Raw genomic sequence first — 17,743 nt, forward strand, 5'->3', positions numbered from 1 at the left:
TCAATACTCCATAGAGGCCCATCTGGATTTCAGAGTGTCCTCATGCCTTTAGAAAATTTGAGGATGTATACCATCAGCTAGTAGATACTTTTGCAGGTGACTCATCAGTTTATACATGCTTTCATTTAACAAAATATCATGTCATGGTTTCACACTAAAATACAAAAGCATATATTTTTTTGTGGTTCAAGATGTCATAGGCATGGTTATATGCGGCTGATATCTAAGATAGGGGTGACTTCCGGAGACGACCTAACAGGCATGTGGTGATCATGAATCAAAGGTATGTGTGTTTATGTACATATGAAATTATCTGCCATGGGTTGATCAGAATTAATAATGTTGCTCGTAGGAAAAAACTCATCATAATCCACGTGAACGACCCACACCTTCAACGCCACATATGGGAGTGGTGCCGCACGGCTTTTCAATTCAAAACATTAGCTGTCCTCCATGTCAAGGATGCAAGGTATGACATTATCAATGAGCATTCAGTTTTGATAATAAATTTAACAATTAATTTCTTACATTCATTTGTCCCTGTTTAAGTTTTTTACATTCAGTTTTCCCTTGCCGGTTAGGTGGAGTGACTACTACAGATCATAGTCAAATTGTTTTTTCTCCCATCTATTCTGATTCATAAAATCTAAAAGGTAACATCCTTTTGTGCTCAATAATTTCGTTCAACTGAAATTATCTAGTTTTGATCTTTGCTTTTTGTACTACAGACATATGCAAGCGGATACCCGCTCAATGGAAACAAATTAGAGAGACGGCATGTGCCCTTGCATTAGCTATCATGGACAACTAGTAATGCCTTCTCAAGTATTTAAAAAAATAAAATAAGAGTGCAGCTTTTACACGCATTTTACAGATAGATTAAATTTTTTGATCGACCAGATTGTTCATGTGTTATGTTTCTTTATTTAGTTTTTATATAATCATCAAAATCCATAAATAAATTCATGTATGGATAATATCTTGCACTCCTGGGATTTTGTACATACATTAATTTTGGCAATCAATTCATTAGTTAATATATACGTGCATTGGTGGTTATGTTTTTCCTATAAGATGAGTATAGAGCATTGAACGTCAAATTACTAGTATTTCTATTATGAAAATTATAAGATGAGCATAATGTTTGATGCTTATCGATGACATTTGCTTTGCCGTAGCAACGCATGGGTACGATCCTAGTAATTTATAAACATGCCCAAGGTTCAGTTCGGCAGTACTGGCTAACAAAACTCATGTTGGAGGCACAAGCCATGCTACTTGCTCCACTGCAAATACTGTAAACTACATATGGAGGAAATATTTTTAGGATGCTAAGAGGTTCTGCTAGCTTGTGAACGGTTTAACTGTTCTACATTAGGGATCCTGGTCTTCAAAAACTGAAACGCAAGAGACATATAAGCCAGGATCCAGTACTGAAACCCATATATAAGCAACTAAGCGTAGGTTGAGCATGATCCATGTCTATTAACAACTAAGCAAGTAAACTAAGTAGGCTGAGCATGAATTATATGACAAGATATCCAGCTTTGAACTTTGAAGTAAAATAAACAAACCAGTATATGTCATTACCGTCATGTCCAACTGAGTTGATTGCATATGTAAAGAGGATGTGTTGACTTAGAAGATAGTCCAAAAAATTTTACAAGCAAAATTTCTTAAGAGAATGTGTTCATACTGAACAACACCTAAAACGATTGTGTTTCATCATACCTTATTCATTGCTAGCCTTAGCTTTGCTTGAACCTTTCCTTCCAGCAGAGATTGAGGTACCTGCATACACTGCCTGAATAAAGAATGAATGTGTTAACCACAAGTTAGTCTTTCCCTCATCAGAACAACAATTCAAAAGAAAAATCATACAGAAGCTAGCAATGCCTGTGTATGAGTAGCTACTTCACAAATCTGTGCCGTGTGCAAGCAATGCCTGTTTTGGACTTGATTTTTTGCAGATTTCCCTGCACAAGCACAACCACGAGATTATGTCAACATGGGAATAGGGGATTCAGGTCTGAAAGGATGCAGAACATTCAGGTTATACAGATTCTTCTTTTTCCCCGTAGCCCTTCACCAAAAGAGCAACTCTCATCCTGCACATGTACAGCTTCACTATTGTTATGCTTATCAAACCTATTCAGACTGCCTCCCACAGAAACTTTGCCAGCCATCCATAAACACAGCACAAACCATATCACTTTGTTCAAAAAAATGCATTGAAAATAAAAATGAACCGAATACTGATGATACATCAAACCAGATCGGTACTACTGGCTGCAGCTGCAGCTGCAGCAGCCGCCACAGCAGCTGCAGCCAGCCAGCAGCTGCGGCAGCGCTACTGCTTATTTGAACCGCAACATGCTGCTAAAATCAACGAGATTCTGAGCTGCAGATGCTGCTACTTGGGGCAGCCGAATGGCTGGGCTGCCCAGCAGCTGCAGCCGCAGCCGCAACAATCTGCAGAATACACTCAACTGAATAGCAAGTACCATTTACTCCAAGTCAATGACACTGCATAAATTTCATGCTCAAATTAGAATCATCCATTTAGTATATTGAAACTTTCAGCCTTTGAAAAAGCCTATGCATATATAATTTTTGCCCAGATGTGTCAAAATCAGGTACAGGAATAGAAAATTCCTTCATCCTTGAAATCCATCAAAATGGCAATCCATCAGGGAAATAGAAGGAACTGAATAGAAGAATTGGATGAACAAAAGCGCATGGGAACCAACAGCAACCAACATGAAAAGCAGATTAAACTCAACCACTTGTGGACAACAATTTACATACCTTTCAACGATGTTATCTTGACCATTAGTGGTTAGCACCGTATCCTGCATGAGGCTTATCCGAAATAACCCACTCTGATACTCTGAAAAATAAAGAGCTAGCATGTGTTGAGGACCGATCTCCCTGCCACGAAGAATGGAATCATTAACTATTTTCCAAAGGTGAAGTATGTCTGCCGGCCCAATATGTTGCAGTACAGGATGAATAGGCCTATCTCCATCGATAGCTAATATACACTTTCCAGCATCATGATGAATTTTAATACTCTTAGAAACTCTGAAGCACTGACATGTTTCATTCTCCCACAATTATGAAACATAGCAGGCAGCACAAGATAGAAATAACTACAAGAAATGGGCTAGAAAATGGCATACCCTTCTGATCTGGCGCTAAAGAATTTTGTTGTCCGGGCAACCAGAACCAGCCACAAGAACAGGTAGAGAGAAAAAATCACAGGACCAAATTTTTACAGGAACCACCATAAAAAGAAACAAACAAGAGCTCAAATTAGTATCATTGCTGGTATATGATTCTCCATTCATATTCACTAACATTTTCTGTCAAGGACAGGAAACAAAGCAACTTAGTGTTGCCTTACAAAAACCAGCTTACACCAAGAGGGTATTGAATACTCAGTTCAGTATTAAAAAGATAGAAATGGCGAAGTATTGTTGTGTTATCGTTTGCCAAACAAAAACCATCACATTCTGTAATTACCATTTTCACCTATGCATATAGCATGCTGGAGTTCAAAAAAAGCTACTTCCCCAATTAAGTTGCTGTAAAAAAACCTGCTAGTGACTGGTGAATAAGCGATCAAATCCAAACATGGTACTCATAAATGGCTATTTTAGAGTTGAATTTCTCTTTGTAGTCAGACAAAATATTTATGTGGTGTAAGCCCAAATGAAGAAAATGATCAAATTCATGATAGATCATATTTGTTTCTACTTGCTTACACATCAGATCACAAACCCTAGCTAGATAATCCACTCCTAAACTAAGAAGCATTGCATAAGCACTTGGCTTTTTTTTTAGAAGTACCTAGCCTATTTGACGCGGTAAGCCATGCTCTACTGGATAAGCACTGCATAAAAAATCCTCACTACAGTAGCCATCAACCATTTTAAAAATTCCGATGCCCAACTCTCAAAATCCCCGAGTCGTTCTTGTTTTGCATGTAAATCCAAGTGATAGCTTGCGTCACAGCAATAACGAACTTACAGAGGGGTAAGGTTTTTTTTTAGCTGTACAGATTTTTCGACCGCCCTATAATTGATTGCATGCCTTGCTTACGACATTCAGCTGGATCTATCGGCGATTTGATTACTTGGTACTTATTGGTTGACATGGATATCCTGCAAGGGAGTCAAGAAAGATGAACAGATAGAAACGATGCAAGGTATGATAATGAACAAATAGACAGCTTTTTTCTGAATTCAAACAAATAGACATCTCATTAAACTGAACATTTATGAAGTGATTAGGGTAGCATATATATATAAGTGCTTTGTTTACCTTGAGATATGATCACCGCCGCAACGAATATAAAGTGCTCCCTGAGAATAAGCGCCGTAGCGCCATGGGGCATCAGCCCAGTCCTCTGAATGCAGCTTCAAGCCGGCCACCGTCCCCGCCGCCGCTCCCTCCCGGACAAACACCCTCTCCACCCACCTCATGGTCCTCGAAGATATCGCGTGCCACGTCCACGTCGCCGGCGGCCACTCCATCGTTCGCCATGCGGCGCCGTCCTCCTCTGAGATCTCACCATGCTCCTCCTCCATCTCTCGCATGCGTCGCCGCCAACTCCTCTGAGATCTCGCCGTGCTCCTCATGCTCCATCAATCACAATGCGCTGCCGACCTGCCGTCCTCCTCCTCCTCCTCGATCTCGCCATGCATGCTCCTCCATGACTCGCCATGATGCGTCGCCGTCCTCCTCTGAAAAGATCTCGCCATGCTCCTTCTCCATCACTCGGCATGCGCCGCCGTCCTCCTCTGAGAAGATCTCGCCATTCCTTCTCCTCCTCTTCCTCCTCCTCGTCGTCTTCATCCTCGTGTGGCTTAGCAGCACCTCCCAGTGCGGCGGCGACGCGGCGGGGTCGAACACGACGTGCGCGCGGCGGCGGTAGTAGCCGCGCGGGTGCGGAGGAGGCAGGCGCGCCCACCACCGCGTCGCGGGGTTGCACAGGTACATCCCGTCGCCGGCGAAGAGGACGAGGCCGTCGCAGTGGCCCAGGACGACGTGCCAGTGGTAGGGCTCCTCCCGCCCGGCGGTGACGAAGCTGAACTCGCCGTCGATCCGGGGACCGCACGCCGCCGTCGGCGGATGCGTCTCCGCCGTCTCCGGGCGGGCGAAGAAGGAAGAACCCGTCGCCACCGTCTCGTGGTCGTAGTAGTTGAGGAAGAACCCGCCCACCGAGCGCGGGAGGAGGTGCGGGAGCAGCAGCCGGCGGTCGTCCACGACGCGACGCCAGGGCCTGCAGACGCAGCGCGCCGCCGCGAGGCTGCGCGGCGGGAGAAGGCCGAGCACGCCGACCAACGCGTCGTCGGGTAGAAACACCGCCGCCATCTCCTCCATGGACGCGGATTGATCGAACTGCATGCAGCGGAGGCGCGCAACGACGCGTCTGGTATTTGTTGAGTGCCAAATGGGAGGTTCTTAGATCCGGATTCATCGGCGTTTGTTGAATGGCAAATGTGACACGTGGAGGTTCTAGTGCAGGAATTTTGGATTCATGCAGTCGATGGTTGGGTTCATCGGTTTAAATCTTGTTGAGGGAGCAAGAGCAACGAACCTGTGCCAAAGAAAATTTCCGTCAAGCCATTTTTTAAGTAAAGTTCCACAACCCGGATTCGTCTACCTCGAATTGACTTCTTTGGAGATGAAATTCTACCCTGCAATTTCACTTGAAATTCCTACGTTTCCCCTTTTCACAAAGAGAACCTAAACACATGCTCCAACTTTGTACCGAAGACGAAGATATTTTACTGGATCAAACCTTTCAAAATTTAGGGGCACTAGCGGTAAGAAATTCAATAGGTAAAATATTGCCAATCACTTTCGCAAAATATTGCTCACGCGCCTGATAATGCCCATAGCTTATGCATTCATCAGATAAGCGATACCAACTGTTGCAACTTGCAGAAAGAAAGATCGAGATTAAAAAAAAGGAAAAAGTTCATTTTTAACAATCTAACTACTACCGGCCATCCAATTTCAAAACTATGAATCTTCGATTACCCAACTGTTAAAACCGTTCACAATTGGCCATCCAGCTAGCTGTTTTGACGGGTGTTTTTTCTGTCGTGGAAGACACATGGTAATGGACCCACATGTTAGGTACTCTCTCTTTCTTCTCTTTCTCCTCTTCTCTCTTCCGCCCTCCTCCCCGCGGGGCTGCTGTTGCCGCCGTTCCTCGTGCCGTGCTGCCGCTGTCCATCCCCGCACGAGCTGCCATTCACTCGCGGCTACCGCCGTCGTCTACGCCCTAACAGGGCCGCCACTACGGCCGCTGTATACCCATGCCGAGTCACCGCCACCATCTCAACTCGCGTCGGGCTGCTGCCATCTACCCTCACGTCGGCCCGCAACCATCCGCTCCGCCCGTGCCTGCGTTGGGCCACTGCCATCCACCCCTATGCCGAGACGCCGCTGCCCGCTCCGCTCGCGCCGAGCTACAGCTGGGGCCGCCGTCCTCCCCTGCGGGGCTACCGCCGCCGCTGCCGTCAAACCCCGTCGCAGGGCCACCACCACCACTAGATGGATGGTTTTGCTGCTGTCAGCGCCGAAGCAGAAGAGAGAAAAGGAGGAGAGAAGAAAGAAAGAGTATCTTATATGTGGGCCTAGTGTCTTCTTTTTCCAGCAGGGATATTACCCAGAAATGGGCTTCCAAGCGGAAAGAAAGAGACCGGTCCGTCCTCCCTCTTTGCCTAGCGGTTAAGTAGACTCTCTTGTCAGAGAAGAGGGTGTGTAACTAAATCAATGACTCATCATAATGGGCTACCTCGTCTCAATAGGTTAAAATAAAGGTCTCGCCCCTTCCCTCTATCCTAAGATTGTCATAAAGGATCAGTGGTATCCGATTGCAAAAAGTATGCGCATCCAAACAACTTGAATGGTAGGCAAAACTACCCATCAAAACCGGGTCGAAGATTCATGATTTTGGACGGGTCGAAGATTCATGATTTTGGAATCGGATGGCTAAATTCAAACGGAAGCAACAGTTGGATGGTTAAAAATGGATTTTTTTTCTAAAAATCTCGTGGCCCTTTATTCTGTAGAAAAACGATAGACACGTGAATGAATATAATGGCATTTCACGCTCTAGTGTTACCAGCAACAGCGACCTCTATTGTCCACTGTCCAAGGCAGGCAATATAATGGCATCTCATGCAGCCAATAAACCAGAGCATTCCGAAGGAGAGATACTTTCAGACACTTTAAAGAGCAACCATCTGCACAGAACGCAAAAAACACATGTATGTCCTTCGTCTACACCATCTTTACCATCTCGGATCCATCCACGACCCTATATATGTGGGAAAGAAGCAAGTTACAGAAACACACGCAGGTCACACTCCATGACGATTCTACGGTGAAAACAGGTTTCTGGACCATTGTGACCTAGTGCTGTATGGTACAGAGCGAGAGGCGCCTTAGAACGCCCCGGCAGGCAGGGGGTGGTGGCGGCACAGCAGAGGCGGCTGGCGGCAAGCCTGCTAAGCTTCGAGCTTCAGGGAGACGACACGGGACTGCCGGTTACGCTTGGCCACCCGCACGAACACGACGGAGAGGCATGATGGCGCCCACCACGGCCTGCGGACTTCCTGCTCCCCTTTCAGGCAGGCAACTGGCGAAAAAAAATGCAACTAGGAGTTAGACGAAACAATTGTACGCATTTTAAGGCGCACAAATGCAAGACAGTTGAGAAATATAAGAATTGCCACCAGATTGCTGAAAGCCATATACTAGGCAGATAGGCAGTGTTCAGTTGTTTTGGGATTCCAGGAGAAGATATTTAACAAAGGAGAAGTAAGAATGGAATTTTAATGGTGGCACTTACTTCTACGGATTAACACACTAGTATGGATAGGCTTTAAAGATACCTCCCTTTTGCCTTGCACCTATTTAATTTTACTTTGCGAAGTAAATGATTTGGTGAAGAACTCCCTTTTTAGTTCACATACTATTCTTGGTTACTGTTGGACTGTGATAAATGTACTGGCCACATACTGCCTCTTAATTAGAAAATCAAGATAGACACACAGCACTGTAAGTGTGCTGCTTAAGTCATCCTAGATTCTAGGTGACTGGATTATGACTGATCAAATTATCTGTACATGTGCAGGTGTTTGACAAGGAAACTGTGTAACATATTTACGTCAGTTCGAACTAAGTACAATAGTAAACATTACATAACTCTGCCATAAATTTTGCAGTGTAATTGTGATGCTTAAGTCATAACTGAACAGTGAAACCTCATGGTCACGGTCATCTTAGATTCTAGGTGACTGGATTGTGCTTAATCAAATCATCGTGCATGTGCAGGTTTTTGACCAGGAAAACATGTTAGTTACTGATCTCATTAAGGAAATGGTAAACATGATATAGCTCTATCAATCAATCAAAAAGAATATTTTTCCTTAACTTCTTGACATATGTTACATGCTATACGCCTATACTAACCTCCTAAAAAATAAATCAAACAGTGATGGGTATCAATGTATCATTGTATAACAGAAATTAATGCATATGCACACTCTTTAATGATGTACAAGTTTTCCATGCATTATTTTTTTACACCAAAATAATTTTTATTAACTGATTATAAATTAAGTTACAATAGGATGGAGTTTTTTTTAATGCCAAGTTGCCAACATGAGGACAAGTTCTGCAAAAGGAGTTGCTAAATCTGAGGCACACACTTCCTGTTACATTACAGAGGTGTTTCACTTAAGAAATATAAGGTTGGTAATTGTACTACTTAGAAATTTATAGGGGCATTTTCACTATAGGTACTTAAATTGACTAAGATAAAGAAGTATGGCTTGGGGGGGAAATCACATTTTTAGCTGATATGTTAACATGATATGCTAACACAAAAGGAAACTGAAGAAACCTTGAACTGTCATGGGAGTCATAGAATAGAATATTGCCTATTTTGAACTCTTTCTAAAGTGCAAGAGTAGCAGTAGGCTGCAGAAATTTGAACCTTTGATGCGCCTTAACTCTTTACAAAGTGTAATAAAATCTCCCCATTTCATATGACACCGTCTTATGAATCGAAGAATCTGCTCTGTAGTGAACATCGACAGGCTTTCTAGATACTCCCCATTCACACCATTTTCTTCAAATGATTGACGATAGCTTCCAAGATTTATTTCCTCCAACCATAACCCCACATCCTGCAGCACAACTATGGCACATAAGTCATCGTATTTAACTCTATTTGGAAGAAGTGCTCTATGCTGATCTACTGTCAGAAAAATGGAACATTAACACTTTGTATACATTATTTCACACTGAGATTAGCTACCTTATACAATGTTTACTCTCACTCCTATGAAAAACATAAAAGGTGTAAGTTTGGATGTCAGAATTAGCAACCAGCATCCTCCAATGAAACAAGACTTGGGCCATTTGGCAAAAATAAACGATTCTTCTATTTTATGCACCACTTGTAGACTGTAGTCATCTATACAAAAAAAAAGGGCTGCATGGCCAGCACACTACTCATCAGGTGATCAGGATAGTCCTGTCACAATAGAACTCACAAAAGAAAATCTTTTCATAACATCAAATATCTGACAATGCCTAACCTCTTCACCTCAACCAGACATGCAATCATTTCTAATCCGGACCTTTTTCCAGTTTTTTTCAATGCTAAACTTTCCCTATCTGATTATGCCTTCTGTAATGCAAACAGCCCTCTTTCCAGTCGGCAAAAGGCACGATTTTGCATCGCTTGCTAAATCATCTCCAGGTCAAGCAGCCTAAGACACTTTTGCAAAGTTGGATAAGGAACAAATCAGTTCCATTTCCTAGGTAAGGTCCTGAGAACCAAAAGAGGACAACTTTGTTTGTCTGCTCGACCATGTAGGCCATTTGTGCTAGAACAAGATTGCTTAAATGGCAGCACATAGCACAAAAGTTGACTTCGACACTCAAGCATGATTGTTCTTTTAGCGTCATGTCTAGAATAGCAGGTGTCATCACTCGTTGACAAGAAATCATTTCCAAGGTAAACAAAGGACATTTTTTCCTAAACCAAAATAAAAACAAACCCATTTATGCTAGCATTGCTTTCCCACAGAGAGAAAAAGAGACAAACAACTTACTGTCAGGCTCTATTAAGTTAGAAGTTCATAAAGTGCCATCTTGCCAATAGACAAAATGGTAAATCAGATTCAGCACGTGCACTTTCCCAACCGTTGCCCACTGCCTCCCTCTATTTATAGCGGTGTTATTGTGCTACTGTCCTCAGCCAACAAAGATTGATTAATGAAGTCTTAAAGCAGTGCGGCGGTACCTTTCATTTACCTAAAGTTATTGCACATCTCTCTTACATTAACAAATCTAAAGCTGGAGAAGGATCAGTTCATGCTCCATGAAAGAAAGTTCCTTGCCAGCACCCCAATTATGTTATCCATAAAGCAAAGTTAATTTTTCCCCTTAGCAGTGCAGGTTAAGGAGTAGCATAGCATGTGAAACTGCAGAGACATGTAAATGATCCCCCTCAGCAGAAGTTGCATAATAAATCCTACAGATTGATCAGCTAAGGTTAAATGAGTGATGACTTCCGAACTTTGTATGCTACTACTCACATAACTGTGACAACTGAAAACATATAAGCGATAGAAAACTACGATCTTACCCAACAAAAACGTACTAATCCGAGGAAAGTAAAAGATAAGGGGGATGCTACTCCAAGTACCACTGAATGAAGTACGACAATCTCAATCCCACTACAAAAGGCTTGGTGATTGGTGTTTAGCCGAACTCTATCCCAGAAAAAACTTCACATTTAATCTAATCCCCAGCACTCGAGTGTCCGAAATTCGCAGGGAGAGATCAAACATGCATTTCGACACCCAAACCACTGTTATCCACGGAACCAATAAACTAGAGAAGTAGAGTTACAAAAACTGAAACTAGGACCATGGAACTGTAGGAGTTGCCGCACCTGCACAGTCCATATGAAGAAATCCAACGGCTCCGGCGACCGACCCCGGCTCATCTCCGCCTCCCTCCCCACCGCCGGCGAGGCCCTCCACCTGCAGACAGACAGATTACTCCAAATCAAGAACCGGATCTCCCAACAAGCCAGAACCCAAAGAATTCCTCCAAAGAAATCGCAAGAACCCCGCAGCCAAGAAGAATCTTTTCAGCGCAGGCAGTTCCATCTCATCTTCCCGGGGAGGAAGGGGAGGCGTATCCGCGTAAGCGCAAGCCCAACCGAGGTCACATCCAGACCCCCTATCCCAATTTTGAGAGTTTTGGACTAAAAAACCGGAGAAGGGGGAGGGAGTGCAGCTACCCGGTGCGCCACTCCAAGATTCGACGCCGCCGCGCCTTGCCCACGCCGCACGCGCAGCCCGGCGCCTGTTCCCGCGCCGCTCGAGAGGAGGGCGGCGTCCCGCGCTTGGGGAGGGAGAGGAATGGGTGGCGGCTGGTGCGCGCAGTGGAGCTGCGCGAGGTGGCGAGAAGTGGCCGACTACAGCTCTCCCTTTTCTTTTGTTTTCTTTTTTTTTGGTTTTTTTCTTGCCCTTTCTTAAGGGAGGGGAGAGGATGATGGAGTGAGGTACTGATATCCTCTTCGATGAATAGTGTGATGTGGACTTCTCACAATTATTTTTTTTTCCATTTTAGCTATTTATCTCATATAATTGATCTCTTGTTTATCTCATGCTACATCAAATTTGTGTTCAATGTAATGTTTTTGTGATCCATTGATTTTTGTGGGGCCCGCGAGGCGTGGAGGCACAAGATTATTGGAAAACAAAAAAGAATATCGTCGATGTTTCTCGACTTTTCGTTTGAATATGATTCATATATGTTCCATCTTTTCCTGAGAGAATTTTTTGACCCAAACAACTTTGCTCGAAAACTTGCTTATTTGGATATCAGAAGATTTTGGTCGAATTTTTAATCAACAACAATTCTCAGTCACAAATTCAGATGTATTATTGTTCCTGAAAATGTTGATCTGTTTGCTAATTACTAATGTTTACATAACCACCCAGCTTGCACGAGGCTCAAAAATTGGATTTCATACTACACTTGGCTTGTTTTGCTAAATATACATTTTTTTTGTTAGATTTAGTACAAATTAAATTAAGTAGCATACACAAACACATCCTCCTCTGCATACTCTAAACGTTTGCTAGGATTGCTAGCTAATTTTAGTTCAAAAAAAACTGCTAGCTAATTCCAGTCTTAGAAGGATCAGAAGGGTACTGTGAAAGGAGTTCTGCCTGATTGGAAGCATTGGAAAAGCAAAAACGAGTAGAGAAGGACACATTAGATGGTGAAGGCAGGGGGACCAGAGCTTTGGAATTGATTCTTCAGGGTTTCCCTTTTTCTAACTCTTTGGATCTTGAAATTGGTTCCATAAGGGGGACCATGATCATGAGTTCGTTCGCCGAATTCGACCCGATAGCGAGCAAACAATTTTTTTTTCTAGAGAATATTGAGGTACAACACTACAAAAATAATGTAGCTGTGTCTATATATAGTATGCATTTTATTCTTTTACAAAGTCAGTTGGCTAAATTGAAGAAGCTTTTTTTTACACGTGTAGAATGCCTCCCTACACCCAAGCTAATATTACTTTGTTTATTATCACACACATTGCGTGTGTCTCCCTTTAGTGAAAAGGGAAAAAAAAATGGTGACGTGTTTTTCAGATGTTTTCAGCTCTAACTTTCTAAACTTTGAGCCTTGGACTGTCAACATCCCCTATGCATGAATATTTACATTGAGCACACACAAAAGCTACTCGTGTAGAGTTTCCCTGAAATTACAACCTAATAACCCCTGACTGTTCGAAATCACAATTGTCTACCTCAAGAAAAGCGTCCCTCCAATCATTCATCGACAGCATTGCAAGTGCTTGCATCAAGCTTGGATTTGTCATGTGCAGAACCTCCAATCAATTATGGAGCCACTAACTAATCAGAATGATAAACTTGGGGTCCACTTGAAAGGACCAATGAGTTTTCAGGGTTTTTTCCCAAATGAAAATTGCCAAGTTTCCTAAAAGAATCATTTCGACAGTTAAATTTGCTTAGTTATATTCTTTTTTATTGCTAAAAAAAATAAGCGATTGTTGTTAATACATGACTCGATCAGTTAAAAATTCATGCACGCTCTGAAACAAAAAAACAATGAATAGAGAAGAAATATTGGAGGTAGGCCAGTGATGCAACTCTTTTGCAGGACATGAATGATGCCACATGGAAAGGTATGCCCATGTACGTCCGAGTTCCTTTCAGCTTCAACGATGAAGACGAACAGACCATGACACCCAGTTCCTCATGATATTTTAGGACCGTTAGTAAGCATAATTTTTTTAGTAAACATTTTCCACTCTCAACAAATGCAGACATGTAGTGATGTAATATGCTAAATTCTTAGAAATAACATGAGCAACCTTTTTTTTTCAAGTAAACGTGTGTGACTACAGCAGAGTACCTACCAGTTGATTGCTCAAAAATAAAAGAAGAATTCAACCAAGCACAGGCATTGGTCGAAGCTACTGTAGCTTCATTCATGTTCTTTTCTTTTGTAGCTAGGCAAAATATTTACATTCGAAGTATGCTCCTGATTTTTCAAATTTTTTCATGCATATAATCTCACCAGCATTGTTAACAATCATAGAAGTTTTAAAATAAGCTCTTATTCACCTCTGTTGTCACAATCAGTCAAAAAAAAAAAAGAAACTCTGTTGTCACAAGAGGAACAAAGCATTGTGTTAGCTGTAGACACACACATCGATCACTGGGGCATGAGGCTTTATTCCATATGCACCAAATAAACAAATACTCCATCAAACCTCCCTCACTCACTCTCATGCATCTGCTGCGCCAGCTGACCCTACCTGGATTATACAATCACCAGCCAATCAGCTCTGTCTTGTTGGACGACTGCCTGACATACCCTGGCCCATCAAGTTTTTCTTTTTCTTTTTGACTTCGGTCCCGTCAAGTTAACCCAATAATGCCAGGTGTTTGGATTTGAATTTAGGTCCTTTTTATAAGCATGGATACTTAAGACTTTTTGGGTTAAGTTTTTCGCTGTTCATATTGTTCTTACTCGTGATCTTGGTCGGATAACAATTAACATACGCACATATGTGAGTAGTTTGTAAGATGATGATATTTTATTCAAGCATGGGTTGAGTACAAGCCACAATTTTTTTCCTTCACTTTTCAGATGCCATTCTGAAATTTCTACACCATTGAATCTGTGGACTTTTTTTTTTTTAAAAAAAGTGGATTTAGGAGGGCTGAAGCTGAAGTACAAGGAGAAGAAGCCCATATGAGATAGAAATCAGCCCAAAAAGGCCCAGCTCCAGCAATTTAATTATTTTGTGAGACTTTTGTTTTTCCTCTGATCTTTTTTTTTCCTGCCTTGATGAAACGCCTACCTATATTTGGTGAGACTTTGCTGTAGGCGAGGTTGGTTAGGTCATACATTGACAGATATCGTTAGATCTGATGGCGACATTTTTCTTGCTGGTCAGCATCATTAGCCCCAGCCCAAAGCTCAAATGCAGCTGCATCCATGATGGTGCAGCAATAATGGCCCGCGCCAGCGTCCATGGCCCCTGTAATCCAGTTGCTCTTGCTGAAGCATCACTCTTACTTTATTTTTAATTCTACCCAGACATGGGTAATTAGTTTTACCCACCAAGTTTCACTATGAGCTCGGTTAGAAAAAGTTTCACTATGTTTCTCATTGGAACCTATTGTTGACACCTATTGTTCTACCCTGATTTTTCTAATATAATACTATTATGTTTTTTTTTAAAAAAAATACTCAACTTGCGGGTAAGAGTAAGCAAGTTGCACACTTTGCATGCCTTTGGCAAGAGAAACAGCAAGAAAGCAAAGTCAAATTGGCTCCTCCAAAGTCAACCTGTGGAAATTTCTAAATATAGGGCAGGTACTTTTCCTAAAGCCTATTTAAGATTAAATATACAAAAGTACACACATATATGGATACATATTTCCTTAAGCTTGCTCTTTTGGCAAGTTATGCCTGCAACTTTAACAAGAAATAATAAAATAAAGGGATGATGTGGAGCTCTGAATAAATGAAATGAAATGAAATGGTCAATTGAGCAAAATATCGTCACGCAAAATGGTCAATCAATTGAGAACAGGCAGGAGGAAAGCAAAATCATTCGTCTCTACCTAAATGCATTAACATTGTGATTTGTGAAGCGTAGCATAGGGTTCTGTGTACATCATGCCATTTGCTTCTAGCAATTCTATTTACAATATATTCCCTCCGTTTCAAATTATAGGTTATTTTAACTTTTTTGGATTCATAATATTATGCATCTAGACATAGGGTACATCTAAGTGTATAACAAAACCTATTAAAAAAGCTAAAACAACTTATAATTTGGAACGGATGGAGTAGCCAAAACAACTTATAATTTGGAACGGATGGAGTAGATCCTAGCACTCTCTGGATGGATCACCTGTAGCAACTTCTTCCATCTACAGCAGAAGTTCTTTATGCAGTAAAGCCATGAGCTTCTCCAAGAAGCCACCGGAAAAAGGCACATCGATCATGCAGCGTGGCGTGAGCGTTTCCTTTTATCCTCCTCCTATCCAATCACGAATTTCTGGGGTGCCCGAAAGTACAAAATAGCATGGCACCTGCTGCTAGCCATGCATCAGGCATCAAGTGGTTCTGATTAGTTTTTTCTGCACAAATCAGATGAGCCACAATCCTAATGATTTTTTAGGTAAGCTTACCTAATTCTAGCTTCTGTAGGTACAGATGCCAACAAATAGCTACATTAATTGGCATAGAACTTTGTAAACAATGTACCTCTACATCACAAGGGATTTACTTCGATATTATGGCCATAAAAATGATATCAATTTGTACATGTAATCTCGTTCCATTGTTTGTAATTACATTCTTGTGTGTAATTGAATTGCAGAAATTCTTAGATGACACTACCTCTGTTTCATAGTATTGGTCTACTCCTCATATTTAGGAGGCACAAAAACTAAGTAATCTTTTAACCAAAAATTGAATGTTGCATGCATATAAACACACAAATCGGATTCAGTTTTACTTATTAACATTACTAGTAGAAAATTGTGTGCGGACCTGATGGACATTGTGAAATGGAGAGCACATATGTGGATGCGTTTTGTTTCTAGTAGAAAATTTGTATGTGCCCACTATTATAGGTGACCTTAATAAGACGAGCTAGCTATTGGTTTGGCTGTATCATTAGCCTTCCACATGGTAACGGTGTCAAGCTGCCCCTTTGAAATACCTATAATGCCCACATTGTATTCAACGACTCAGCTTTTGTTTTACAACAAAATAAAAGAAAATAAAACACGTAGCAAAACATTAAGGATGAACTAAAGGTGCAATATATATTCCAAATTTAGCTACTTCAAGGGGTACAATAAAATTGGTATAATATTTTTCCATTTTAGCAAAATCATAAGGTTTAGTAACAAATCCCCAAAGTGCCTACCAATCGTCCTTTACTACTTTTGAAAATTGCAGATGAATTGTGTGCTAGTGGTTTGTGTCAATAACGCTAAACAAGGCTTCAAATTATTAGGTAATTTTATTTGCCACCGCATATTATTACAATTCTAATTGTACCAAGTAAGGAGAGGACAGCACATGTAATGCTAAGGGAAAAGGATGGCGATGTTGTAACATCATAGTATCACGTTTGATAACACCTAAATTCAAGTAAATGAGGGTACAAGTGTAATGTTAGGATTATTGGATGCAGACAACTATGGTGAGGCTATGGAGATAAAAACATGATGAGGTTTTTGCATGCTACAGAAAATACTATATAAGCTATGAGAAATTCATAATTCTTGTGCAATATTTTAGGACCATGTGGCACATGCAAAAGGATGACATCTTGATACATGAATATAACAAAATTGTAGAGATCAAGTGGCATGTGTGCCTACTTTTTGTTAAATGGAAAACCATATGGAAGTGACTCCTTTTTGTTTGCATTTTAATTCATTTGATAGTTCTACAAAGAACTATAATTATCCATATTATAATAAACATTTATCAATGTATCATTGACATGGAGAAATCATGCATATGTACAAATAGGTAGATACTCCATATGTCCTGAAATATAGGTAGATGCACCGTTGGAATCACGTATATTTTAGATGGATGCAGTATATACATATGAACAAATAGATGTAATTACAACACTTTAAAGAAACAAATGTTTTTCTGTCTCTCATTTGGGTACAACTTAAGCATTTGATCATCAGCACAAATATACACCTACACACACGCATACCACTCATACTAGAGGCTATAATGAAATTATCTTGTGGGCATATATGCGAAGCTAGAAGTTGAACTCTTGACCAGTTGCTCACTTCCTCGCAAGAAAACCACTACACTAGGAGCATGTCCACAAAAGGAATCAAATATTGTAACATCCTAACGACACACTATGGTAAATTGAGAATGATGTGGCATGACGAGGAGAAACACATGAGCACATAGTGGCGGATCCAATGAGGGTGCAACAAACTCTTAGCTAGAGGAATGGATGGAGCACGAGGCTTGGAGGGTGGCGTTAATGACAGTACAAACATTTCGTTACGGAAGAAACAATTCAAAAGGCATATACTTTTATAAGAAAGGTATTTTCACAACAAAGAGTGCACGCCATCAG

At 41.4% G+C, this 17,743-nt stretch overlaps 1 protein-coding gene across 1 annotated transcript; it reads right to left on the bottom strand.

The window, feature by feature from the left end:
- Nucleotides 1-7,222: 7,222 nt before the first annotated feature.
- LOC101763351 lies at nucleotides 7,223-11,575 on the bottom strand. Its single transcript, XM_004979752.4, has 4 exons — nucleotides 11,348-11,575; nucleotides 10,994-11,084; nucleotides 9,023-9,215; nucleotides 7,223-7,660 (listed from the first exon to the last, which is right to left on the bottom strand). Exons 2-4 carry the CDS (start codon nucleotides 11,045-11,047, stop codon nucleotides 7,530-7,532), a joined length of 378 nt encoding a protein of 125 aa, XP_004979809.1. The 5' UTR covers nucleotides 11,048-11,084; nucleotides 11,348-11,575; the 3' UTR covers nucleotides 7,223-7,529.
- Between the last annotated feature and the right edge of the window lie 6,168 nt (nucleotides 11,576-17,743).

This window comes from Setaria italica, chromosome VIII (genome assembly GCF_000263155.2).
Source record: "Setaria italica strain Yugu1 chromosome VIII, Setaria_italica_v2.0, whole genome shotgun sequence".
Lineage (NCBI taxonomy): Eukaryota > Viridiplantae > Streptophyta > Magnoliopsida > Poales > Poaceae > Setaria > Setaria italica.

Bases quoted from the DNA above. Each gene is read 5' to 3' on its own strand.
- LOC101763351 (XM_004979752.4), bottom strand. From the start codon at position 11,047: ATGAGCCGGGGTCGGTCGCCGGAGCCGTTGGATTTCTTCATATGGACT. The intron at 9,216-10,993 runs GTGCGGCAACTC...GTTGTGCTGCAG, and splicing joins TCTTCATATGGACTGTGCAG to GATGTGGGGTTATGGTTGGA. The intron at 7,661-9,022 runs GTTCAAATTTCT...TTTTTTCGCCAG, and splicing joins AGAGTTAAGGCGCATCAAAG to TTGCCTGCCTGAAAGGGGAG.